The following is a 26,426-nucleotide window of genomic DNA, read 5'->3' on the forward strand; positions in this document are numbered from 1 at the left end:
AGAAAAAGGAACTCGTACCTACCGTCAGGACATTGGAACACTCCGTTCTGCAGTTGCAGTCCCTCAGAAACGCTCGTGAAACACGCGTTTCATTTGCCATTTTACGCGATAATTTATAGAACACCATTGAACACAACGTTCACTTTGCAAACACCTCTATTACTTTAAACGTAGCGTATTTAAAAAAAAAAAAAAAAAAAAGAAAGACAACTCGTGAAATCGTAAATAGGGGTGATAGAATAAGTACGTGTACAAATACGATGCGAATTAAATTGAATTAATTAGTTATTATTCATATTTTATACAATAGTAATCATAATTAAGGTATTTTAGTCCTCGTAATATCTAATATTCGTACAAGGGTACTCGATAAAATTGATAAACTGGGGTCTGCCGTGTTGTTATTAACCTATATGTATATAGACGATTTCTGGCTTCCATTCTCTCTCTCTTTCTCTCTCTCTCTCTCTCTCTCTCGCTCTTGCTCTCTCGTATCTTTACACATCTTATCACAATATCGTATTTTACACAGATTTTTTTTTCACTTGTTTTTACGGCTTACGTGCTAACAGGGCTGGGCCCCGATGCAGTATTTACACGCACCAGAAGGGATCGATCATTTATAAATCTGTTTCACGCCGGTTGATTCGATCCCCGCTTGCTTGCACCGGGACTAGTAACGCTAGTAAATTCTACGGACTCCTCTCTTCTGCTTCGTCTCCAACGAACTTCTCTCATCTTCTCCTCCGTTTATTCCGCGCGATGCTCGCGTCACTCGGTTACATTTCTTCGTTTTCCATCGCGTTGAAGTCCGTTTCGCTCGTCCTCGGCCGACGTTTTCCATTATACCGCGAACTCGACGAAAGCGTGACAAAGCTAAACTGCAAAACACGTTACGCGTCCGCTGTTGCTCGGTGACTGACACATCGTCGCAGGGCGCGTCCTTCTCTTTCTTTAATTTTACTCTTCCTTTTACCCGTTTTGCTTCTCCTTTCTCTGTTTCCCTGTCGGCAATCTCACGACGAAGAGAGAGATCGAAGTAACGGACCACGCGAGGCGCGTGTTTCCCGCGCGCTCGCGAGAATCGCCCGGCAAAACGCTCTCTCGCCGGTCCACCAGGTTTTCGTCGCCGCGTTCGAATCGAATCGTTTTACGCTGTTTTTCATTTTCTTTTTTTTTTTTTTCTTTCACTCGCTCTACACGCAATTTAGGAACTGAGGGAGCTTCGTCTTAAATTATACACGCACACGCCTCCTTATTGCACCGAATCTAAACCGCTAAAGAACCGCTTGCCCGTCACCGTTCCGCGCCTCGTAGCCTCGCAATCTAACGGCACTTATTCCGCGTGCACACACGGGAGGGAATCGGTAGTCGTCATCTCTCGTCGTCGTCGTCGTCGCGCTGAATCCGAGGCGTGAACGCCGTGTCCGTGATTGTCGAGACGACGACAACAGCCATCAACGCGACTACGACGAGCAAAGACCGGGCGACAATGGGAAAAATTTCGACCGTGATAAAAGGGCAGACGAGATGGGAAGAGGGATGAGGGGGGGGGGGGGAGAGAAAACATGTCGACGTGGATCTTGCTCGTCGCCGGTCGTTCGCCTAGCTTCAGGCTGATTCTCTCTCTCTCACTCTCTCGCGCGCGGATTTCGATGTAACACGCGATGGCTCCAGATGTCCAGCGGCGTGAAACTGGCTTTGTACTCTGTTCCCATGTCGAGAGTTTCACGATGGGAAAGCTCGAGCGCGCTCGAGGAAATATTCTAACGGGGACTACACGCGCGCCGGGGAAACACGAAACGTAACTTTGTCGGAACGACAACTCTGGGTCTCTTCGCGTCTCTCTACGTTCGCGTGGAATTTGAAGTCGTCGAGTGTCACTGAAGTATAGGACGATGTGAATGAAATCGAGGTAAAGTAAACGTTTGAAGAGGAGGGGAAAAGGAAGAAGAAGGTGTCGAAGGGAGGATTGGGAAACAGAGAGTTTCGGGGATGGGTGGGAGATTTTTTCGACGTGGCTTTTTGCGAAAGTTTCGCGATCCTTCGGCGTTGGTTGTGTCGGACAGAACGGAATTGGCATCTGCGGAGGTGAAAAAGAGGGCAGAATCAGGAAGTCAAGGGACCGTGCGAGACCGCGTTCTCATGAGACGACCATTGTTACACCGACACGCCGGAGGATTTGGGTCAGCGGTGGGGCTCACCGGCCCTCCCAGTTTCCCCTGGTTGCAAACCGCAAGCGTTCGTTGCTTTTTTCCTGCGGTTTTGTGGCGCAACTCTTTGAAAGCTAGCTATGTATATCGTTGGCCGGTGATGGCAAAGATGGCAAAAGGGTGACTTGCAGCATGGCCGACGGGAAATGGTAAAAACAGCGTAAAACCCCTGTGAAAACCCTTGCGCCCTCGATGCACTCACCCTCGAGGCACCGAGGTCGAAGGTTGTCGGACAGAGAATTACGAACAGAGGGGACGACAAAAGTATTTATCGCCCGGAAGAGAAGGAATGTTTCTCAAGGAAACGTACGTACGAGTGGAGAAGAGAGAAATGGTTTCGCGAGATGGTGGAGAGATAACGCGACGAAAATGTAACTCGACCGACATTTTTGTTTGATGTGTCGTCGTCGACACGCCGAACGCGAGACCGTGCACTCACGGAGTAGTTTCGATTTTTTTTCTTTCTTTTTGTTTTGTTTTCTTCGCGAATTTAATGAACGCGTACTTGTCGGAACTGTCGGTCGCGTCGTCGACCGAGATAATGATTTTTTTCCATTGGCTGTGCACGGCCTCGGGTTTCGTGGTAAATCGCGCGTATCTCTTCGTGTCGTCCGCTCCTTTTCGGAGGAGGGTCCACCGCGTTCGGTTGCTTCATCCGGAAAGGAGGGACCGGTGATTACAGCGCGCCACCGTGATTGCCGAGATCGTTTGACTCACGAAAATGTCATTAGGATTTCATTACTTCCCAACCGCCTTGAGGAACGACTGTTTCTCGACGACGAGTTTGTGCAATGTCCCTCTCTCTCTGTTCCCCGTGATCCATCCATCTTTTTCCATCTCTGTTCACCTCCTCGTCTCGTCTCTGTTCGTCCTTCTTTCTGTCCCCTTTCGCGGTTACTCTTTCTGCCTCTTCTCCGCCTTCTCTGCTCTCTTCTCGCTCTGACGCCGTTTGATCCGACGAGATCCAGCTTCCAGAGCACGAAGTGGGTCAGCCGCCTCGGTTGGGCAACTGTCACGAAGGATCGACCGATCTAACGTCATCTACCAACCGGATTGACATTTACCAAGGAAACCGAGGAATCGTTGCGAATCGTTTAGAACGCGAAAACAATCTTTCGATTGGCGAAAATGGTTGGTTCTTGGTCTACGCGCGAGAACCACGATGGACAGTCGTTCGCCAATAGTTGTCACGGAGAATCGTCCTGCTGTCTTGACATTTAACGATGCCACTATGGAAACTGTCGTCTGGTCAATCGTGTAAATCGTTTCGCGATCGTTGAAACACCAGCGATTATTCAGTCATTATTCAGTCACGGTTAGATCGGCCGATCGTCAACTGGTTTTGCCTGGTTTCGTGCGTTCGACGACGATGAACGATCGATAAGCTCGCGAGGCGAATGAGGAGAACGATCTGCCGTCGATCTTCCGCTATACATATCTAGTCGATGATTCTTGCGTCGCCGTTACATGTGTCGTGCGATCTTTGGGCCCTCACGTCGATCGTTTCAGGTAAAACGAGACCGGCTTCGTCCTCGTCGACGGACGTTTCCGTGCCGATTCCATCGACGCGAACGTTGACACCCATGACGCGTAATCGTCAGTGATCTCGATTTTCTATCGCGAAACATTTCAGCGAAAATCTCTCGGACGATCTACGATACCATCGTCGCGATCGATTCGATTTTTGTCGGAACGACGAACGACCCGTCCGGGACCCGTGAGGGTCGAGCGCAAAACCGGTCCGGTGAACACGCGGCTCTCGTTAAGGAATAGAATTTATTAACATCGAACGCGAATTCCATCGCGACAGGTGCTATACGTATTCACACTTTGGGGCAGGGGCGCTGGCACGTCCGCGGTGCTACGAAGAAGCGATTCCTCCTGAACACAGCTCGAAGGACATCTTCGTTAAACCGCCGGCCACACCCTGAAAAAATACGACAGACGAACGAGCCATTAGAATCCAGCCCTTCGTGCCCGTCCTCCGTGAAAATTGAAGCGGAACGACGTTCTCCGCCTCCTGATAAATACCGGGAATGTCTTCTGTCGATAAAAATCCGGAAGTCACATTCGGACGTCGAGGATCGTTAGAGATAATAGACAAACTGTTTAAACTGTTTCGAACTGTTCAAACGATCTCTGCTCTGAAATTCGTACTGCTATTCTATTTTCCCATTACTCGTTCCAAATGGTACAACCGTATAATATAACGCGAGACGTATCTTGCAACAAATATCTTCCATTCGTTTCAATCACGGACTATGTCTATCGGCCCCTGAACATTGTGCGTCGTTTGGTCGATTAGTCGAACAAAGCGATCGAACGAATGACAGACGTGGTACTTACGTGAGTAGTCCGGGATTAGGATCCGCTTGGTACCACGAGTACTGTGGCATGTAACCCGCGTGGTGCGGCGGCGGCGGCGGTGGCGGTGGATGGTGGCCAGGCGTATGGGGGTGGTGGTGGGTGTGCGGTGGCGCGTGCGGATGCGGATGGTGCTTCATCTCGCCCGGCCAAGAGGGTGCGGGTGGACTCTCGTTGTGCTGAGGCGACATCTCGCTTCCGGGGCTCGAACTGCCGGGGGTGTGACCCCCTGCGCCGCCACCCATGCCGCCGAGGTAGCCCGTCGTCGGGCTGCCCGACACGGAACTTCCGCCTCCTGAAACGGTAACGGAGAACGCTCGAGATCGATTCTCTAGATATAGACTTATCTTGAGCGGAACAGAACCAGGGGGTGGAGCGTTCCGTTGACGCGTTACGGGGATGATCCATGACGCGGCTCGGGAATGGCGGGCGGATTGATTTATCGAATCCTGTGGAAATATTCTCTGACGAGGATCGGCGAGAGAGAAAGGGAGAGGAGAATCGGGATTTCGGATCTTTGGAAATTGAGTTGGAAATTCTCGAGATTGGCGGGGAAAGAGGGTTGGTTCGTGGATGAAGATTCAAGACGGCGAATTGATCGGTAAATTGGATGGAAATTCTTAACCCGACTCGAGTTAAAAATGCAAGAATCGACGGGGGAATAGGGATTCTTAAGGATCGTTTTATGGAAGATCTCGGAATGATATCACGATACCGACTTAAATTTTAATTCACTTTTAAATCACTGGCACGAATTCGATTTCTCTAATTGATTTACACGTCCCGACTCGTGAATAACGTGGAGTTTCACTTGTTGACTCTCAAAGAAATCGAACCTAATTTAGCCAACGTGCGAAATATTTTCGTTCAACTTGAAAGCCGTAGAACATGTTCGATCCTTGCAACGCGGAATGGTAATTAACCGGAAACACTTTGCGCGCGTATTTTCTCAGTGGCCGATGAAAATGATGAACGTTTTGAAAGGCGAGAATGAAAATGGGAATGTTTTCCCTCGTTCGATTAATCGTTATGTACGAGCGTACCTCCTTGCATGAGACTTCCTGGTTGACCCGGTTGAGGGGATGGTCCTCCGGGTAAAGCGGTTCCGCCGGCTAGGAGGCTGCCGTGTTGCCCTCCGCCGCCAGCGCCGCCCTGCTGCGCCGCCTTCATCATCTTCTTGTATTTACTTCTTCTATTCTGGAACCAGATTTTCACCTGCAACAAAAAAGTCCAACGAGCGCGACGGTCAGGTCAGGTGAAACTCGTTTCGCGGGTTGTCAGTAGCGATCGGTGAAAGAGATCGAAGAAGAGAGATCGGCGGAGAAAAACGAAGGAAGAAACACGCGGCCAGGGATGGAGAAAGAGAGAAAAACGATGGTGAGGAGAGGAGAGGAGAAGAGAGGAGAGTGCTGCATCGCGGCACGAGGTTGATGTACTATTTAACGTGGACCGAGACGTGGTGTGTACTGTTGCGCTCGTCCAGAGACCAGCAATTTTCACTGTCTCTGTTGCCGCTGTCCTTCCGTCCGTCAAACATCCGATAATTACAGAGTTCGATATGAATTTCTGCGAGTACGCACCGAGCGTAATGATACACGCTTGTTCAGTTCGGTGTATACGCGTGTATATTTTGCGAGAGGGACAAGGCGCATGCAGACACCGAGAAGCGAGAGGAGAGGGGCTTTATCGACGTTGGTACAGCAACCGAACGGATATATCGATGATGAAGGAAGGATACATTGTGCTGCGCGCGGCTTTCGACTCGTGTTCGGCCACGCTACGGAGGAATAATACATCTGCATAATACCGTGGCAGCACGGTCGCGCTACCGGATTAAAAACCGACGTGGAAGGACGACGGGGGGAACGAACGAAAGAAAAACGAGGATGATAAAAATGAGAGAAAAAGAAGAGAGGAACTGTTGGTTTCGTAACTTATCGTTTCTTTTGCCTGTCTCTCGACCTACACACGCCGCGCGGAACGTCGAGTTCGGCCTGTGCGGCGGATACTAATGCGCCTGTACCGCTGTTAGGATTGCACATGCGGTATTTTTCTTTTTTTTTTTTCTTTTTTTTTTTTTGTGTCTTGGCGCGATCTGTACGTGCGCCGCGTGCACGTGACGCGTTGCCACAATCTTACGTAAGCTCAGCTCGGCTAGGCGAACGCGAACGCAAAGAGCGAGAGAGGCGGCTACCGACGCCGTGCGCGGGGAACTGCGTTTCGTGTGTTTTGCCAGCAGCAGCTAGGCAAACGGCGCGCGTTAACCCTGCGCGTTTGAAGGAGGAAAAAAAATTCAGGAAGCGTTTTTTACCAGGCCAACGTAACGTTTTATATGGTTCTTCCCCTTTCCGGGAAATCGAGAGTCGGAAAAGCTTCTATGTTAAATAGATCTTTTTACGACGATTGCACGTAATACGGAGTAATATCGTCGCAACTCTTACAAATTAATTTTGAACGTCGATCATGTCAAAGTTTACGGACACGTTTCATTTGAGAATGACTTTTTAAATTCTACGAAAGAATAATTCTTTTGTGGAATATTTCGTTTTTCCTCGCAAACGATGCCTGCTGCTATGAAAAAATTCACGAAAGAGGCTGTAAACTCTTATCAATCTCTCGTCAATATCATCGGAGAAGATGCTTCTGCGTCAACCCTCGGCGATCGGCCATTGCGTAACCCACGCAGGCGAGCGTGTTGGGTGCCGAGTATGTGCGCGAAGTCCACGACTTTTTACGCCTTGGGCGTCAATCAAAAACCGTACGGTTACTTTAATTAACTAAGTCGGCTGCGTGAAGCACGGAGCCCGGAGGCCAGCGGCGAGGGCGAGGAGCGAGAGACGAGGCGGCTAGAACGACGGGGAGAAAGATGGGGAGAGCGAAAGAAAGAAAAGGGGGACAAGGGGAGGCGTCGTCACGTCAAAACGAGTTCATTAAAACCGCAACAGCGGGGCTCGGTCTAACCTCGAAAGAAATACGCTACTCGCGGCCGGCATTGTTTCACGTTTCACGCAAGGCAAGGGGAATCGCTCCGCTGGAAAACTCGCGGTTCTCCGCGTGTTTTCGTCGCGGTTAAGAATACGCGTACGCGAGTACGAAACGTACGAGCAACACTGCGCACCGTGCAAAACGGATGGAGATATCTAGCCGAAATCAACTAAACTGCGTAACTAATCGAACTTGATCGTGAACTTGGCTTCTCCTCGCGGCCAGTCCTGTCGGCGAGCGTGTGGCTGGCGTGTCGGCGCGAATAAATCTCTTTCTAATTGCTCGGTGAAAAAGCGGAGCGTGCTTGCGCGCAGGAGATGGCGCCCGACAAAGGAGCCAGCGCTAAAACGTTCATCCCGGCGTGGTTTATTTCGTTGCCGAGGTCGGGTTCCTGGCATTTGCCCGCTGCCGTTCGGCTGCTGTTTATTGATATTTACAGCTAGCGTGACGCGCGCGGCATACGAAGAAGAAGAACACGGCAGGCATCTAAGGGCGGCTTGGAACAACGGGGTTGCTCGCTTTTGTTCGCGAGATATCTCGGCTGGCGAGTTACGTCCGCGTTTTTTCGCGCGAGCCAGCAACCTCGGTATCCTCGGTTGTCATAGCGCGACGCAGGTGTAGATTCTTCGGCGCGCAGGGTAGGGTGGGTATCTTTGGTTCTTGCACGCGGGGAAACGCTGCGGGCTGCTTGTAAGACGAGTTCTGTCGCTTTGGAAAACAGCGAGAAACAACGGTGGCACGTCGTTCGACGTGCAACTGTCTACTTACGAGACGGACTTGCCTATTGTAAATAAAGTGCCTACTCGTTCTGTCGAGAAGAGACCGCTACGGACATCGATTATCGTAATCAGTCTAGCCGCACGGATGCACGGCGGGACATCCGTGGCCGGACGGCAGCGAGAATTCAGGGCAAAAAGAGCGTACCGAGCTGCGGCTCGAAATGTATGCAAACGCGCGTGACGAGTCGGCACCGCCTTGCGACGGAATACCTAAGTACACGACTCAGGGGTAGGAGAGGCACGAAACGACGACGAAGAGGAAGAAGAAGAAGAAGAAGAAGAAGGGGAACAGGTACAATAAAAGAATGTACGAAGGAGGAGAAGAAGAAGAAGAAGAAGAAGAAGAAAGGCGGCGGCGTGTGCGAAGCGGGCATAACGCCGATGGCCACTGAAACGGCACGGTGGCAAGCTACGGTTATCTCTTTCCCTCCAGCATCCTCCAGCGAACGTGCGTACGTCTCTGCTTGTGTGCGAGTGGTTTTACGCGGGCACGTCGAATGGCCGCCCCGCGCGAGTGCAAAAATTACTCCTGTCAGCCGGTGGTCGCGCGCGAACCATCCAACGATAGAGGATGACCTCGTTGCTGGCGTCGTTGATGTTGCCGGGGCCAGCAACGGCTTCCGAGCGTCGCCCAGGGCGAAACGGCGAGGCGCTCTCGCTGGTAACAGCCCCTCGCCTGTCGATATCGCCGATGCATACTCAATGAGCGACAGATCGTCGCCGTAGGACGAAGGGGCGTGAGGAACACGGAGGGAAGACGGGACAGCGAAGGGGTACAGGCGGCGGGCACAGCAGCCGGGACAAGGTTCCGGAGTAAAAAGTACCGGCAACGTTTCGCCTGCGTGAATCCGAGAGCGTGCGCGCGCGATACCTGTTTAATATTTATGAGAGAGGCATCTAGGAATAATCTACGTCTAAATGAAAACGCTCCCACCGATTCGAGTCGCGATCTCCTCGAGAACGTTCTCTCTCTCTCTCTCTCTCTCTCTCTCTCTCTCTCTCTCGCCCTCGGATCCCCGGGCCAGCTGTTCGCCACTATGTTGCTGATGGATCGTCCCGGCACGATTGGAATCGCGTTGAAATCGTACGGGGTGACGGGACTCCTTCGTGGTTCATGTAAACTTTTATGTAAATCGTTGGCAAACCGGCAGACACAATTTTTATTGAAATTGTTTTCGTAATAAGACGTGTTGTCGTACGCGTGGCTATTGGAAGACTAAAACGCTTGTCTCTATTTCAAACTACGTTACACAATATTTAAAGTACGTTAACATATCCTTGTTAAAAGTGCTCGCAATGAAATCAACTTGCGAGCATTATGAATCGAAAAGAACGAGCAACTTTGAATATCGAATGGAGATTTACGCAAAGGTGGTTGGAGACTATGTCTGACCATGGCTGACAGTTCTAATTCTACTGTGGATTTTGAAGCGACACGAACGTACGTACATACGTACGTACGTACGAAGTTTTGAACTTCGTTGCACGGTCTATACGTTTCTATATAGGTACACGTGTGTAGCTCTCAATATTCGTCACTGAGTGATGTATGTCAGACATGGATACCGTAATTGGTGCATGCAAAAATGTAGTCCTTGACTTGATAATACCAGTCGATAGCGGCGCGCCGTTTCAGCGCAGTTCTGCTAACTGTAGTTACAACCTAGTTATACAATAGCGGGAGGTATGGGCGATAAAACTTTCGGAAGGTTTCGAAAGGTTATGGTAATGCGAAATGTAAAAACGGTGAAGTTCCGTTGCATCTGACTCACGCGCTTCCTTGGGAAACGACGGATCGTATCGTTACACAGAGCTAAATTAGGTGCCAAACTTATTTCTGTATTTTCCCATCTAAATATGTATGAATTCCGTATGTTAACTAGTTCTTTTTAAACAATCAGTTTCCTTTTCACTGTGTCCTCAATTTAACAAAACGAGCGCATCCAAATTTGTTTAATCGTATTTTAAACTACGTGTGAAATATCGATCGTGAAACGATTCTCTTTTTCTTTTTATTTTGAAAGAAATCTAACTTTTATTTCGCAGAAACTAGAAGTACAAAAATAGATCGCTCGAGTAAAACTAAAAATCTAAAAGCAACTTTTGACTTTTGATAAAATTCGCGTCGCACGAAAGTTATCTAGTCCATTAATAGACCATGTTGTATCATTCCTCGAACAATCGAAACGGGAGCTGGACAATTAAACGCAATTAGTCTAATGGCGGTCGCTGCGTGAGCAATAACGCGATATAAAACTAATAGAGCGATGGCTGAAAGTTATAATTTCTCTGGCCATTGATAAGGCCGCACGCGGCCTGACATTGTTGTACGTTTTTAACACATTCCGTTTGACCAGCGGCCACGATGGTTTATCTACGTATAATTACTTTGTTTTTCGAATAAAACACAACGGCAAACCAGTTTACGCGTGTACCAGTATGCAACGGTTGTGAATGCGAGCATTAACCATACGTTTGCCATGCAACTGATTACTAATTACGTTCTCGGTATAAAAGTCTGAATACATTTCACGAAATCTTTTTATTACCGTGTTGCTTTTTCACGGGTATCGTTTACCGATCAGTTGTTTGTCATACATGTGTCAAATTTTTCCTGCTATCGTAATATCAGTGTTTTCAATTTCGAATCAAACTTGGGAATCTTTTCGTCCGCTCTTCTTTTCGCTCTAGCGAGAATAACTCTGGAATATTATAGAACGAGACGAGCTGCATTTTTCGCTCCGTTCTTCTCTTTTTCTTTTTTCACCAGTTATAAGAAATGGTAACAGTTTATGAATAATTTAGTATTAGCATAGGTCTGAGCAGGGCAAGGTGTTTCTACTGTCAGCTGTGGTTTGAAAACTTGCGAATGCATTGGAGAGACACTTTGTTTATTATTCGAACGTTATTTATGTAACACTATGCAAATTGAATATCATTGAAGTACTTATGCCTCCTATTTACATGTTATAAAGTGATTATTTCACGTAGGACGTCAATTACCATATTTCTGTCATTAAAGATTAATGTGATCGTTATGTTAATGAAATTCTTCTTCAGCCGTTTGAACTTTAATCCAGTCTTTCGAGAACAGATGTAACGTAGATGATCAAATCTCAAATATCGTCCCCGAAAATTTTTACCCAGTATTTATTTTGCGATTCAACGAGTAGAATTCTTCTTCTTCTTCTTCTTCTTCTTCTTCGAACGATCCTCCGAACGGCCACTATCGACCAACGCTTACGAATTCGACAGAAAATTATCGCGTAAAGGCGGCATGAATTACATGAAAAAACATGGCTCAGAATTTCGTTCACCTTCCCGTTCAGACCGTGTGCAGATCGTCGCTGACACAAAATTGGAGGTTATATCGCGCCGGCGTATCGCCGGTTGGATCGAGTTATATTCCCGCGGCGGGTCGATCCCTGTTCATACAGGCTAGGGACCCCCGTCGGCGTGTTCTGAATGATCCAATCTGTCCGCACAATAAATAATCACGCGTATCGGCACGGCCTACCTGCGCCCTCCGTTAAGCCGAAAGCCGTAACAAACTAATCCGTCATCGGTACCGGACGACGGCCACACACTGCACGTCGCTGAAGGGTTTTTCAACAGGGCTGGCAATCAGCTGCGAATCAACGGGAGATGGAAACGGGAACGTTAAAGCGAAAAGCCTCGAATTCTGATAACGAGCGCGGGTGAAATGAGCGAGGTGTATTTCGATCGAACCTGATCGTTAACGAGCAACTTGTCACCGTGCAACCACCGGTGGAGTTCCTCTTGGAATCTTTCGGAGAGAAAGAATATCTGTCCCTTCGGTTGTACAATTTTGTAGAATTCCGAAAAAAGGTTACTTTGATTATCGTCGAGACGAGAATTCGCCTCGTGCAATTTAGGAAGGATCACTCACTACTTTGCATTCGTAAGTCGTGAAATATTTCCCGATGCAATGCTACGCACGAGACGTAACACATGCAATGGAATGATGCCCGTCGTTCAAGTAGATGTCAAGGGGTTAATCGAATCTTTGCAACCGCCAATGACACATCGACAAATTAAAGCATGAAATCAAAGTACTCCAACTGCAAACGAATTGCAGCCAACGACTTGTGGGAACGACAGAGCCATCGAATCGGGGGGGATTGATATTCGTCCACGATTTTTATTAATGCATTCAGACACGTGCATGCACGGACGGTCGACATTTGTCGAGTTTTCCCGGTTTGAGCTGGCTGAAGTTCTGGATGGAACATATAAGCAGGTATCGTAGGTATCTATGTTTCCTACCTAGTTGAGGGTGGTAGAAGAGGGAGGGAGACCAGGTGGGGGATAATAACAGCCGTGTAAATGCGTCACTAGGGCTCCGTTTGTTCGCATAATGCTATAATGCCTTTTTTCTTTTCCTTCTTTTTTTTTTTTTTTTTATTTCGCTCGCCCGCTCACTCCCACAATGCAACGTCGGGTTCCCCTGTTCCCCTCGGCTCGACAACTGCCCCGCGCCCTGCCCCGCTCGCTACTTCGGCGATTCCCACTTCCTGCCTGGCATCGGTGATGCGCAGTGCCACCTTAACAACAACGAAATTCCCCAGTGGTGCAACGGCCCCCCTTGCGCTTTGCGTTCTTCATCGTTGCGTTTCTATGTTCTCCTCTGTCTCCTTCTTTCGTTTTTCTCCTATTTATTTTCCTCTTATTTCTGTTCGAAGCGACAATACGTTCGTAGGATATTGCAAGTAAATCCACTTGACGCAAGAAATCCCCGAGGAATCGAAACGGTACCGTTACACATTTCCTCCAGATAGTATCAGCCGTTCGGTCAGCATCGAAAAAACAAATTTAATGGAGTTTCCGTTTACGGACGAGCCGCGTTCCGCGACTGGACACGTTAGTTAGATATGAATCGAACGTTCGTGCGATGTTCTCTCGCCTATCTGTTTTTCCTATTTTTTCTATCTTTATATATATATATATATATTTTTTTTCATTCTTCTTCGTTAATCACGATCACGAGAAGCATTCTGTTTTCTCCCAGCGAGTGCACAATGGAGCACGTGCGCCATACGTTTTGTTTGCCGGATCGGTGGAATCTTAAATCGGATACGCGATAATCGCGTTGGTTATTACGGCTACCAACCAACGTCCCCAAGAAGGTATCCTCTATTTCTTTCTTTCCGTTTCGCCTGTATCGGGCAGGCGAGAAACGGTTTGCGAGGTGAAATCGAAACGCGGCGTTTTACAACGCGATCACGTAGCGCGTGGAACGAGCGAGGCTGTGACAGCCGGAATACGAGCGGTACACGCGCGTACACTGTCACTGTTCCTTTGTCCCGGGACCATTTGTTATTTCGTACATATTCATAACGGCGTTACATCATCGGCCGTACCGATGCATCCTCTATCGCCGGCCTTTTCCTTCTCTCTTTTTCCCGTCTCTCTTTCCACCTGCGCGGACACGCACACCTCGTGTGCCGGTTACTGTTCATCGATACCTGCGCCCAGCCTGAATTCACAAGAGGGATTTATAACAGAGACCGCCGGCGATGTGAGAAACCTCTGCGAAATTCGTACTTTCGATCGTTCGGTTTATCAATACGTTTTCCATAAAAATCATTTGATCTTGGAAAAATTCACAGCTCTTGGAACAAGAGCGTCGAAAATATATCGGAACGTGTCAGAGTGAACTGTCGCTTGTGTCTTGGCGATGACTCTTCTGACGAGCTAGTTTTCATGGAACAAAGTTCGAATGTAGACGAGGACGAACTCGAGTCCCGTTACACGTTTACGTGGTTTTATGATAAAATGCAGATGCGCCGGAGCAAACGTTGAACCGCATCTCTTTCTCTCTTTATGCCGGCTACATGCAGATCCTGGCTTACGTGAGAAATCTTAGGGAACCGTTATTGTATATCGTACTGGCTGTCGTTCGCAAGACACAAAGGCCCTATTCATCCGCATGCAATCGCATGCATAGGAACTGATCTCCTGAGTTCCAGCATGCCTCGCATCGCTTCGCGCCGTCCTCTTCGGCAAAACGAGTACCTCCTTGCTCGCTCAACCTCGTTAGGTCGCGGCAAAAGAATAATATCCGGCGTTAGAGCCCCGACCGTTCCACTAAATGATATCCCGATTACACTGTGTTACTTCCGTGGCTTTCACCGAAAACATCTCGCCAGCATCAAAACATTTATCTCTCTTGTTCCATCGGCCTCTGCCTGATGGATCATCTGGCTCCAACTCGAACTTCCACCGATTCGTCGTTCACTTTCTCTCGTGCGCTTACTGTTTCAGAAGTTTTATTCGCGGCCTCGACGCTTTATCATTTAGATGATCTCCGATATGTTCAGCGAGCAGGCTTCCGTACGCGGTTCTTTTTTTACTTGGCTCTTGTGGATTTTTATTTTTCAGGGGAGAACTTTGACTCGTGCAAGCGTACTTTTGAATGTACTGGAAATAATGAAATTTCGGAAGATGCAACGAGATATTATTCAAACTGAGTTGTTTTCAAATTGAGTCGAATGAATTAGAGATCGAACGTTCACGCAAATTTCTTTCTTTCTCTGCTGAACAATAGTGATCTTTCATCACACGTGAAAGGCCCTCGAGTCGGAGAAACTAAGTCCTCCTTCTGCTCTTGCGAACGCGACGTGGACTGCGCAACCCTTGACGAACACGAGGAAAGGGGGTTCGAAAACCGGGAGCCAGCTCAACAGCTCAATCCGACGTTTCAACCGGTTGTCATTGGCATAATTAACGAGACGGGGCGAACGCGGCTCAACCGATTCCCATGTCGGTGTTCGCGAGTTTCCACGAGCTGCTCTCGGAATAAGTCCTCGTTTGTAGGTGGATACCTTCGTCACGGTGAGAGGTTCGCACCATGGTTTACCGGACAATCGTGGTGGACGCGTTCGAGGACGATGAGCGGAGACAGGACAAGAGAGAGAGAGAGAGAGAGAGAGAGAGTGAGAGAGAGACAGAGGTGGGGAAGGAACGGTGGAAAAAAGACGCGAGGAAGAAGTCGATGGCAAGACAGAGAGAGAGAGAGAGAGAGAGAGAGAGAGAAGAGAAGAAGCGAGAGGGAGAGAGAAGAGACCTTCTTCTTGGTAGCGGCCGCGGAGGAAGAAAACGAGGGACCACCGGGAACAGAGGGGCAAGGGGCAAGGAGAATGTCGTGCTGTGCTCATCGAGGTGTAGATCCTCGTCCCCTGGGTCGTTCCTACGCCGTGGTCAGCGTCCCACTAAGCCACGGTCACGTTTACATTCGCGTTCTGACTGCGTTTAAATTGCAGTTGTACATAGAAAAATGAGCCTCCGCTGTTTTGTCTTCGTTTAGCCTCTTTTCGCCGTGTTCTTCTACGAGAACTCAGGGGTACAACTCTTCCAAGTAATTCTCTTCCTGTTTAGAATCTTATCCCTTCCTTTTTTTCCCCCCCATCTGTGTGATAGTTCACCCAATTCTCGAGCGTGTTCGAAGAAAAATAAGATCCTACTAAGCTTGCAATTAGACGCAGGACAAATAGATGAGTACAGTAGTACAGTGTAATTTTATGGCGATAAGAGGTGTAGATTTTTACATTGTCACTGGTAGAAGTGTAATAGCTTAATTTAGCATTTAAGCACCTCGAACGAGACTAACTTCTCATGAAAATAATCGTATCTTTCTTTTCGAACAGGTAGCATTCAAGGATCGCGTAGAACGATATCAGTGCAGCCAAAGATCGTGTCAGAATCGAGCGTGTCAAAGTTCCGCGTTTAGAGTCACACCTGTCGGCAACGTTCTCTCGTTCAGCGGACACCGCGACACCGCGACTCTGCGGAGATCGTCGCGGCGTCTTCGTCGGGAAGGAGGGAAGCGAATTAAGATGTAAACGACACTTTGTAACACGGCGGCTCGGCCGCGATAGGTCGACCGGTCGGCCTGTGCTCCCCCTTTATTCCCCCGTTCGTGGAAACCGTAAAGTCCATTTGAAGCGCGCGCGCAGTTCGCGCTCCGATGGGCCGCGAGAGCGTTTCTGCACTTTTACGGGAATCGGGAACCTGGGAGCACCCGTGCGCCATGTACAGTGCTCGGCCTATGGTGGCGAATGACCTAGCCCGATCCATAAGCGTGTATCTCGCGTTGCTTTCGCGTGCTTCCACAGCCAGCTCCGACAAAGATGACAAAGACGAAGATTGTTTCTATGGTTGGAAGAAAGAGAGTAACGACTCCGATGAACGAGTCAATCGGGAACAGATTTTTTTTTTTTCGTCAGGAACACAGTCGTTTCGAAATGCCTGGAATGTATGATGCTTTCGGTTCGATTCTGTCGAACATGCAGCACAACTGGCAGTTAACTCGACTTGTGATCGATTGTAACTTGTTCGTTTCGAAAAGTATTACTCGGAATTCTCATATTTCCGACGAGGTGGAGAGTGAAATACTTCCTAGATCTAATCGCTCGAATCGATGAAAGTGGAGCGTTGTCGAATGTTATCGCGCGATTTCGTTCAGCCAGTGATTCTCGTCCGGCAAATCCAGGAAAGATTAATCTGTAAGTCGCGATCGAAAGAGCGACTGCAACGGATGCCGCGCGCATGTAAATCGGCGGCGACGTGTCTCGTAGCAAAAACTAGACTTCGCCGGTCGTGTTTACAGTAATAAATTACGAGGAGACAGTCACGGCGATGTCACTCTCGCGCAGTTCTAGGCGCTCGTGCACCTCCGCACTCTCCTGATTTTGTATTTGTGTGTGTATGTCTGTCTGTGTGTGTCGCAGGATGATGAAGTGGACTCTCATTCTTCCAGCCAGGATACGCATTATATCGTTGTTTCCTCTCTGCACACGGCCGCGGTCGTATTCGCTGTACATACGTGCACGGTCTTTTACAATATCGTGCGCATCGTGCGCTCGTATGCATTATTCTAACCTCGAAGTGTGACGCAGAAACGGCAGCGAGATAAAGGCCTTATCGCGAATCCGCTGGTGCACCATCGAACAGCGTCGAGAGTATATCCACGATCTAAAGCCGGGAAAATCCCCGATCTTCATTAGCATAGAGCGTCCCCCCGCTCGCTGAGCAACGCGTAAAAGAAGAAAATTTCCATTTGATCGCCGCCAAGGATCGGCGGTCGGTACACTAACCTGATTCGCGTGGCGGGGATCGAGAGAGATTCCTTCCATCTTCTTGCACACGTACCTACAACGCGTTTCGCGTTTCCTCTTTGAAAACTTCCTCCACTGTTTCTCGGTTGCCTAACTGGGCACGCTCTCGCCGCCGTTTCGTCTCTGTCTGTCTCTTTCGTTCACGGAGTCGTCGCCGATAAAATCACGGCGAATTAAATACCACAAGGCGCTGGCTTCGTTTTAATCGAGATCCCCTGGCCTGAAAAGCAGGGTTCGCGAGCGTCAACCACCTCTCGATCCTTATCAGACGCCGCGGCGTGATTATCGTCTGGTACCAGCGACAAGGAGAGAAAGAGAGAGAGAGAGAGAGATAGAAGAGTGCAGTTCTGCCTTATGAATTTTGATGATATCTGATCGATGACTCGCGAGCAAAAATCCGGCTCGTTAAAGGGAAATTTACAACCGACCTATTCCAGTTTCGTGCCAGAGATTCTATAGACGGACGTGCCATCCGTGGAACGGTAAATTATACGCGAGGCTCAGGCGCATGTACTTTCCGCCGGCGTCGCAGTTTTCGTTCTTTCTTTCTGCTCCTCGTCGCTGTATTTATCCATGTGCGCGTATCCTGCATCCGGAAAATGCACCGAGGCCTCGAAACGACCGTAGCTTGCGCTTGTAGTAGCTATAAAAGTTTTTTATGCTCGCCGAATGGCGACGTGCTTCTTCACGCGTCTCACGAAAGACGCGGTCTTTGTATTATTCGACGTAGCTTGTCAACCAATGTTGCTGGATCGGCAAGAAAATTTAGTTTCGATGGATAAATTGTACATTCTTTGGAGAATTGAAATTCTTACGGGCTTTAACAAGAGGAATGCTCGGATATCGATATTTCCACCTCTGAATGCGAGAGAATAAAAGCCAAGAATGAAGACACTCTCCCCGCAAGCCGATCGTGTGCAGGAACCGTAAGACGGTCGAGAATTATCCGAAGTACTCTTGGCCGTATGGCGGGGCACGTGCAATTTTCGAGCAGTTTCCGCGGGCTGGGTATCGAAGAAAGAAGAAGAAAGGAGAGGCCGAGAGTGACAGAGAGAGGTGGGTAATTTCAGCTGGGTTGCCGGTAATTTCACGCTTTTACTCGGGCAGGTTAGCAAGGCGCGGCTCGTTCTCGTGGAAACTGTCGTCCTCCTCGCGCCGAGTCTCACCGTGTCTTCCTCTGTCGCGTTCGGTAAAGGCCTTCGAGTGGGTGCACACACGAAAATCGCGAGACCGTACATCCAGATAGTTACGGGACATGACTTCCTCGCTCGCGGGATTTTATCGCCCCAGAAAATCTACTGCCGTGTACATGAACACTCCTCCGTGCGTGCATACACGATGCTGTACATACACCATCGCGAGTTGTTTCACCCCGTACCGAACTTGCCTCCGCGCCGCGTCGAAGATTTGCGACTGTTCACTAGGCCGTTTGTGGTTTGTCGCTTGTCCGAGGACGCGGGAAATTTTCGCCCGAGGAAATCGTCGATGGAGTGGAGCCGTCGATCGTTTGAGAGAACTCGTGGAATTTCCTTGAATTTTTGGAATTAATCCACGGCCGAGTGACGACGCGATTCGAATGCATTCGAGGGAGAGTAACTGTGTATTTATGAAATTATAGACGCGCAGTTTAAAGCGGGGCCTTGCGGTAATAAACGTCCGCATAATTTCTCAATATAATGTTAACGATAGTAACAACGTTTTTTTTTCTTCTTTGCACTATATATTTCTATGAACAGAACATAACTCAATGTTAAGATCAATTTGCTGGTAATTTAATTACTCCGTAAATGTATGTAATATAAACGATGCGGATAAAAACGGGGATATTGTCTCGATGCTTCTCGTTAATGAAAGGTTATCGATTTAACGAGAAATGCATATCGCAATCGGGAAAGGTCGCATCGATTAACTGAGTGTGTACCCGATGTGACGGTACGTGTCTTCGACGAACAATATGCTCCGTCAAGAGGAAACGTCATGGAATCACTTTAATCATCCGATGCCTTCGCTGTTGTCCTACCAACACTCGTCTACTTAGTTTCCTGTCACACGAGCCAGACAGGCTAAACTACATTTTCATTCAACGGCCGATCGATACGATCGAGCAATTCCTCTTCAAAATATTTTGCTCCTTCTCCGAGACTCTTCAGACTTTGCACAGACGCGCGTGAGAATTTATTTGCGAGAGAAAATTCTTTCTAGAATTGTTTTTTTTTTTTTTTTAAGAACAGACGCGACGAATTAAAAATTGTTGAAAAGGAAGAAACACTCTCGAAATGATTAATCTCGTTAACGTCGCTTTCGGTTCCAGATTCCCAAAGAGCAGAGGAATTTGCAAGAGTTACATTCTGAGGTGAGCGAAACTTCTTGAGGAATTGAAACACGCATCGTGCAATATTTTCTGCCTGCTCCTTTTCTTCGCGTTCTGTTCTCGTACCCGGTCGCGTAACGGAGAGATGTTGCACGAGGAGGGTGACCTGCACGTTTTACTCGCACGCACTCGAGTACGAAGCGCTCGAGAACGGCCAGGCGAGAGAAAGAGAGAGAGAGAGAGGACTGACTGTGTTTCGCCCGAAGTCAGTGTTGGCTGTTGGCTCGTCGGAGGCTCGACTTGAAGGAGCAATCGTTTGCAAGGAGCAACGAGCGATCGCCGATAAGGGTATAGATGCGCCCCGGGTGTAGGCGTAATAAATTGTTTGCTGATTCTATTGAGCCTACACGATGAAAACAATAGGGTAAATGAGGGACGGAGGGTGAACGTGGGGTACCAAAGGAAATGAAACATTGCTGCGAAATATTGCGGATGTCGCTGACGAAACACGCTCGATTCCTAATGAAAGTAGTAACAAATTGTTCCAAATATCTTGGAACTACACTTAGACAATTCTCACATGTAAATCATCAATGTCGTAGGGAGATTTCTTTTCAACGGTCACCTGATAAAAAATTAACAATTAATAAGGAGCGTACGATACACCTTTTACAAGGTGTACCAGACACTTCAGCGTGAGGCATGGTAGCTGAAATCCATAAAGATCAATGGCTAAGATAGAAACAATATATGCGCGTAATGAGAAACTCGTGGCAATAAAACGAAGATTGGATTATAAATTCCATCGTTCGCGTAACACGGAAGGATCGTTTCAGCAGTTGAGATAAATGTGGCGGCACGTTCGTCCTTCGAGATCGAAAGATTCGCCAAATTTACCTAGTAGACCGATTTCTCAAACTTGTTTACGAGAGTCTTCGAAGAATCCATCCACGTTGAAACAATGGCGAAACAATCCTCTCCATTTCACGCATGGGACAAGTATGACGCGACTCGTTTTCCACTGGCTGGCGAGAAGCAAGGATTTCCAGGGAACTCGCCGCTCTGGAATCTGTTTTAATTAATCTGTGTGAATCGAGCGAGAGCAGATGGCACCGAAACGCGAAATCAGCGCGATCGTGGACACCGTAACGAGCTGCGACACCCGACGAGTCTCCGGCTCGTTTGTCACGGATCGGTCGGCTCGAAATGTCACGCCGCGAAAACGAGCGTTCATCGAGCTGGCAAGCGAGTCCGCGTTCTAAGTCGCCGTGAATCATTAGAGAGGCGGCGATCCAAACGAAACATTCATCCGCGGTATATTCGACGATGCAGCGAAGAAATAGAGAGAGAGAGAAGTCCGCTTCGGGAGTTAGGCACCGGCAAGAGATCGCGTATCTCCGCCACCTCGCGCTGTCTCACGCGAGAGCATTGTTTCACGTTTAACGGCAAGGTGAGGTTATGCAATCATACCTCCGCTAGCCGTGGAGGCGCGAGAAGACGAAGCGGACGAGGACGACGGCGAAAAAGAGGAGGAGGAGGCGGAGGAAGAGAAGAAGAAGTAGACGAAGAAGAAGAAGAAGTAGAAGAAGGGAAGAAGAGGAAGGACGCGGAAGATGGTATCGCGGCGTACGATCACCGTGGCTAACTATGATGCGCCGTGTATGTGTATTTACGTGCACCCGCCTTTGCCTCGATGCTTCAGGACTCCCTCGATCTTTCCCCCGAGGCTTCGGATACGAACGGCAGCCGAGATTTTTGCGAAAGGAAAATTGCGAAATATCCTTCGCCGGAAGGAAGGAAATCTGGCAAAGTGTAAATTTGCGAGCGATTTGAATCTCGCAAAGATTTGAATTCCGGAGCAAGGATGGATTAGGTAAAAATTGGAAATTAATTGAAATTAATTTTCCTTCTTGGCAATTGATACGTTCCAGTAACTTGGTGATAACTCAATCGTTCCAAATCAAGCGATGGAATGTGAATTTCACGAACGATCGTACTACTCGATGTAGATTATCGAGGAACAGACAGTGCGCAACTCGATGGAGCGCAAAGAGGAAAAGAAAGAGAGAAATTTGGATTTCTTCGAATGGCAACAGCGTTGCAGACAGATTGAAAGCGTGACGCAAGATTAAACGAGAATTGGGTCGTATTTTCGCGATACCAAAGTTACAAGAACAGGCAAACGCGCGCAATTAACAGCCGGTCTCGATCGATTGGTAGTTTGGCTAGATCCGCAACCTTCTCCGCGGTATTCTTCTTCTTCTTCTTCTTCTTTGTCGTCGAAGAATCGTCGAGGATATCCTGCTCGTTAGGCCCGCCATTCGAAGGCACGATTTTCGCGCGGAGACAATGCGCAACGACCTTAAGAAGCTCCGCTGTTTTCCCGGCGCCTATAAGGCGCACGTTCATTAATCTCGATCGGTGAGTCACTCACCGTGAAGAACTTTCATCGAGGCGTGGGCCCCTGCCTCTTTCATTCCCTATCACCTGAGAAATCCGACGGAAAACCATAAAGCCATAAAACAGATAGGCGATCGTCCGCCTCTGTCCATCCTGTATCCCGCTTGAAATAGTTTAAAAACCTCGCAGAAACTAACAACGGTAATCGAGTCAATTTACAAGCAGCGAAGTTTACAAGTTGACGCGCGTTGAAACATTACGCGTCGACGCGTTCGAGCTTAATCTGCTTTGAAATTTTTATCTGTCCGAGGCAAAATTTCTAGTCGTCGAGTTTAATATTCCTATTTGATCGACAAATCAACAGACTAGTATGATTTTCTGGAGTTATCAAAATTTCCCATTAAGCTTCGTCGATACGAAACTTTTCATCGATAGATAGGGTTCTGCCGGAGATGCCAGTAAAAAAAATAAAGATGAACAGAGGACGGAGAGACGCCGTTATAAGCTGGGTGGTTGGGAAACGGTTAATAGGACAAATTACACTAATAAAAGGTAACAACGTCGGCCGTTTTCACGGTAGAATAACAATGGGCCTCGCAGGTCCATTTGAATATTTCCCTAATGCCTGGCCGGCCACCGCTCTGGCGGACATGCGCGCGCTTTTTCGTACGCATCAATGCCCCGTAGGTCGAGTTCCGTTGGTCGTCTGTCGTCCGGAAGGGTAGGTCCTGCCTACCACGAAACTCCGAGCTGCCAGCTAGTGTCTCCTCTTCTCCTGAGGGGGAGAGCGGGCGGGCAGCGTGTCCGACGACGTGGCATTAAATTCGTTCTGCCACCCTGGCCATTCGTCTGCCCCGCTGCCGACTGCGTGTGCGAGCTGAACCGCGCGTATATCCGCTCACGGTCGCACGCTGCTCGGCCCGGAATTTATTGTCTTTCGTAATTGGATTATTGAGCTGTAACCGTGCCCGTGTAACACGTGACGCGTTTATAAACCCTATATATGTATGTATATATGTAGAAAGACACGGCGACGTTGGCGATTGTTTCGTTTGATTTTCACGGCCGTTTGTGTACCGGGTCACTGATGTTTCCGGAAGGAAAGAGAGAAACGGAAGACAGGAAACTTTCACTGGAAACTATAAGAAGGAAATATGATTTTCACTGAAAATCCTACAACTCTTTGCAGTCAGACGCTGTAATGGCTGAATATTGCATTTTACGGTCAAAGGACACTGCACATGTTTATCAGGGATAATCATATTCTTCTCATCTTTCGTGCCTTAAATTATCGAAATATCGGCTCAGAAATATTTTCGAGAAATTCGAATTGGACGATGCGAAAAGCGATGGAGAACACGCCATACTTCATCGTGATCGGGGACTGCTTTGCTCCGGTATTGGACGAGGATCGATTGTCGGTAGGGCGGCGGTCGAGGGGGTTCCTCAAATACGGGGCTGCGTTAAAAGCACGCTTAATTTCACCGTGACACGGAGGTATCGCGTCCCGGCCAATCGGAGCATGGAACGATCACGGCCGAAAAAAGGAGAACGCTGACGACTGGAGCCGTACGGTGTTTTAGGAGGCATCGATAGATTGAAACCTTCACGGTGTCGAGCACACGACCGTGTCCATCGGTTCCATCATGGTGGCACTCGAGAACCGCTTGTAACGTCTATTCCAGTCGCTCGACCGAGTGAAAATATCAAAACGAGAAAAGGATAATTCTTCGTAGAAATTTGTACAAATTAATCGAATGCTCGTGAGACAAGAACACGAGGAGAATCGTAGAAAATTGAACCAATTTCTCGATGAACTCTCGTGTTCCGGATTCAACGACGCGGAAAATTCATACACGGGATCGTGATCCGATCTTTCGCATCTCAGATCTCACCTTCACACAGTGCATTATAATTGAAGTAAAATCACAAAGATTGATATTCCTTCAAATTTCTCCGTTCTTATAGAATTAGAAAAAATTCTTCATTCCATGAGGAATTAAAATTTTTCCATTCTCTCGCGAATCCCGTGACGAAGAAGATCCACCAGCCAGAGATCCTCGCGGCGAGGATCGAGACAAAGAGCAGCAGATGGATCGGCCGCGTCACGTAACCGTAGGACGGTTAAGTATCCCTATGGAAAAAAATGCGCGCCCCGAAGATGTAATTCCCGAAGCGTGCAGGCCACGTCCGTGGCTCGTTAATTTCACCGTGTGGAAGAGCGGATGCACGAGTCGCTCGTTTCCAAGGCTACTTTTCACGAGCTCTGTTACCCTTATCCTCTGCACTAGCAGAGCCTCTCGTCCAACGGCGATCGGGTGTCTTGTACCTCGTCGAACTTGAAACACCGACAGACACCGTAGGCCGTGTATCGTGGCTGGAACAGCCGAATGGGCGTGTATGGAGTCTCTCTTGGAGAGTCAGTGCACCATGGCGCAGAGAAACCATAAAGTTTCTCCCCGGGGGGGAGGAGGGGGGTTAGCGACCGGCACCGCGGGCAGTAAAAGCAGCCTAAATTTCCATGCAACGAGCTTACGCGCTCAGCTGAACGTAAACTCGCGGCTTTCCAACCCTTTCGACGCCTACCTCTGCGCCACGATAGTAAAACTCGTATATTTTCAACCTTGCGTTTCCCTTTTCTCTCGTCCGCTTTTGCTAATTCGCTTTCTATCTTAGGCGACTCGAAAGAGGCTGACTGAAACTAGTACCAGAGAGATTTCTGCGTTATAAACGGGTCGAAATGAGAAATTTTATAATTATTTCTTCGAGGCGCGTTGAAATACTTCGTTCCCCTGTGGGCTGGGGACAGAATACGCCCCCACGTAATCCCTGCGTGTCGTAAGAGGCGACTAATAGGGAGATCCGTATCTTTTGCTTATTTCTTGTGTCGTTATTGCGGTCAAGCAGTTTACGGTATATTATCCGTGTAACACTCTGTTGGAGATATCGAACCGATCCTTGAATCGGAAAGCTTAAGTAACAGAACGGTCGCGAGACGTACGGCTAATAGAATCATAAGGGAACGAGTTCTCGATTAAATCGGGACGCTTCGGGTTCGAGTGCTCGTTAATTAAAGTTTCCGCCGTGTGCAATCTCGCCGGGAGAAGTAAACATTCCGATGTTTGTACAATCCTCTCTTCCCCTGCAGAGCAAGAGAGTAGGAGAATATTATTAAACGGTCCAGTTTCACGGTTCATCGAAGTACGACGAACTTGGCGCGAGCGGTATCGGTTAAATCGGTGAATGAAAACCAGGCGGCCTGGCCAGAAATTCCAGCGCGCCTCGTTTTCCATCGGTGTAAACGGGCGATATCAATGGGCGCGAATCGCGAGAGAGTGCACGGGAGGAGGCGCGAGCGCGATTTTAATCGACAGGTTGTAGCGAGGCGGCCTCATTAGCTCGGCTGCCGCTTTGCGACTTTGATAATTGCCCGATTCGAACCGGCCGCGGAATATATCTCATCGGATCAGCTGGCGTCTTTCGTCCGATCCGGAAAGGAAAACCTTGACTCGCCGACTATCCGCGGCGACTTTGACTTCTGGCTGTCTGGTTTTTTTTTTTCGTTTCTTTTGAATTTCAGACGATGGAAATTCGTTTCGGGAATTTTTCAGTCGTCCCGAGACATTTTCTGTTTTCTCGGACTGTTTGGACAATTTTCTTTTCATCGTGTTCGTTGTTTGTTTGAACTCGAACACGATCGATTTCATCGAGGAACATTTTTGCAGGCATCTCTTGGAATCTTGACGCAGGATTTCCTTTTCCACGTAATGCAACTAAATTGTAAGTCCTGGCGGTGATAGGACGTAAAGACTGTCTTCGTTCCTTAAAAGGGAATCGTCATGGAATCCGGTGGCCGAAAAGTTTGCCACCCTTCCTTCTCTCTTCTCTCTGCTCTTTTTCCTTTCTTCTCTCTCTCTCTCTCTCTCTCTCTCTCTCTCTCTCTCTCTCTCTCTTTCGGAGGTACGCAGAGCGAAGTTGGCGCGAAGTCTCGTCCCGGTGAAAAGAATCACGCTGAACGGACTCGGCATGAAAGTGAGATAGCGATCCGACAACTTTAATTAACTTTGACATTGCCGCTGTAATTACCGGCGTCATTAAAGACACCGGGGCATTGTAATTGAGTTAAGAAAAGCGATTTACACTCCCGGACGCGAGACCGGGGAAAGTCTTGGCCGTCACGGCTGTTTCCACTTCTAACGATCGCCCGGCCGATTCTTTCACCTTCTGTCGCGTGTCG

General features: G+C 48.5%; 1 protein-coding gene across 1 annotated transcript; it reads right to left on the minus strand.

The window, feature by feature from the left end:
* Positions 1-267: 267 nt before the first annotated feature.
* Positions 268-5,792, minus strand: LOC122535264 (homeotic protein distal-less-like). The gene is made up of 3 exons (XM_043666656.1): positions 5,621-5,792; positions 4,560-4,872; positions 268-4,140 (listed from the first exon to the last, which is right to left on the minus strand). Exons 1-3 carry the CDS (start codon positions 5,748-5,750, stop codon positions 4,122-4,124), a joined length of 462 nt encoding a protein of 153 aa, XP_043522591.1. The 5' UTR covers positions 5,751-5,792; the 3' UTR covers positions 268-4,121.
* Positions 5,793-26,426: the final 20,634 nt, after the last annotated feature.

This window comes from Frieseomelitta varia, unplaced genomic scaffold (assembly GCF_011392965.1).
Source record: "Frieseomelitta varia isolate USP_RPSP 00005682 unplaced genomic scaffold, Fvar_1.2 scaffold_691, whole genome shotgun sequence".
NCBI lineage: Eukaryota > Metazoa > Arthropoda > Insecta > Hymenoptera > Apidae > Frieseomelitta > Frieseomelitta varia.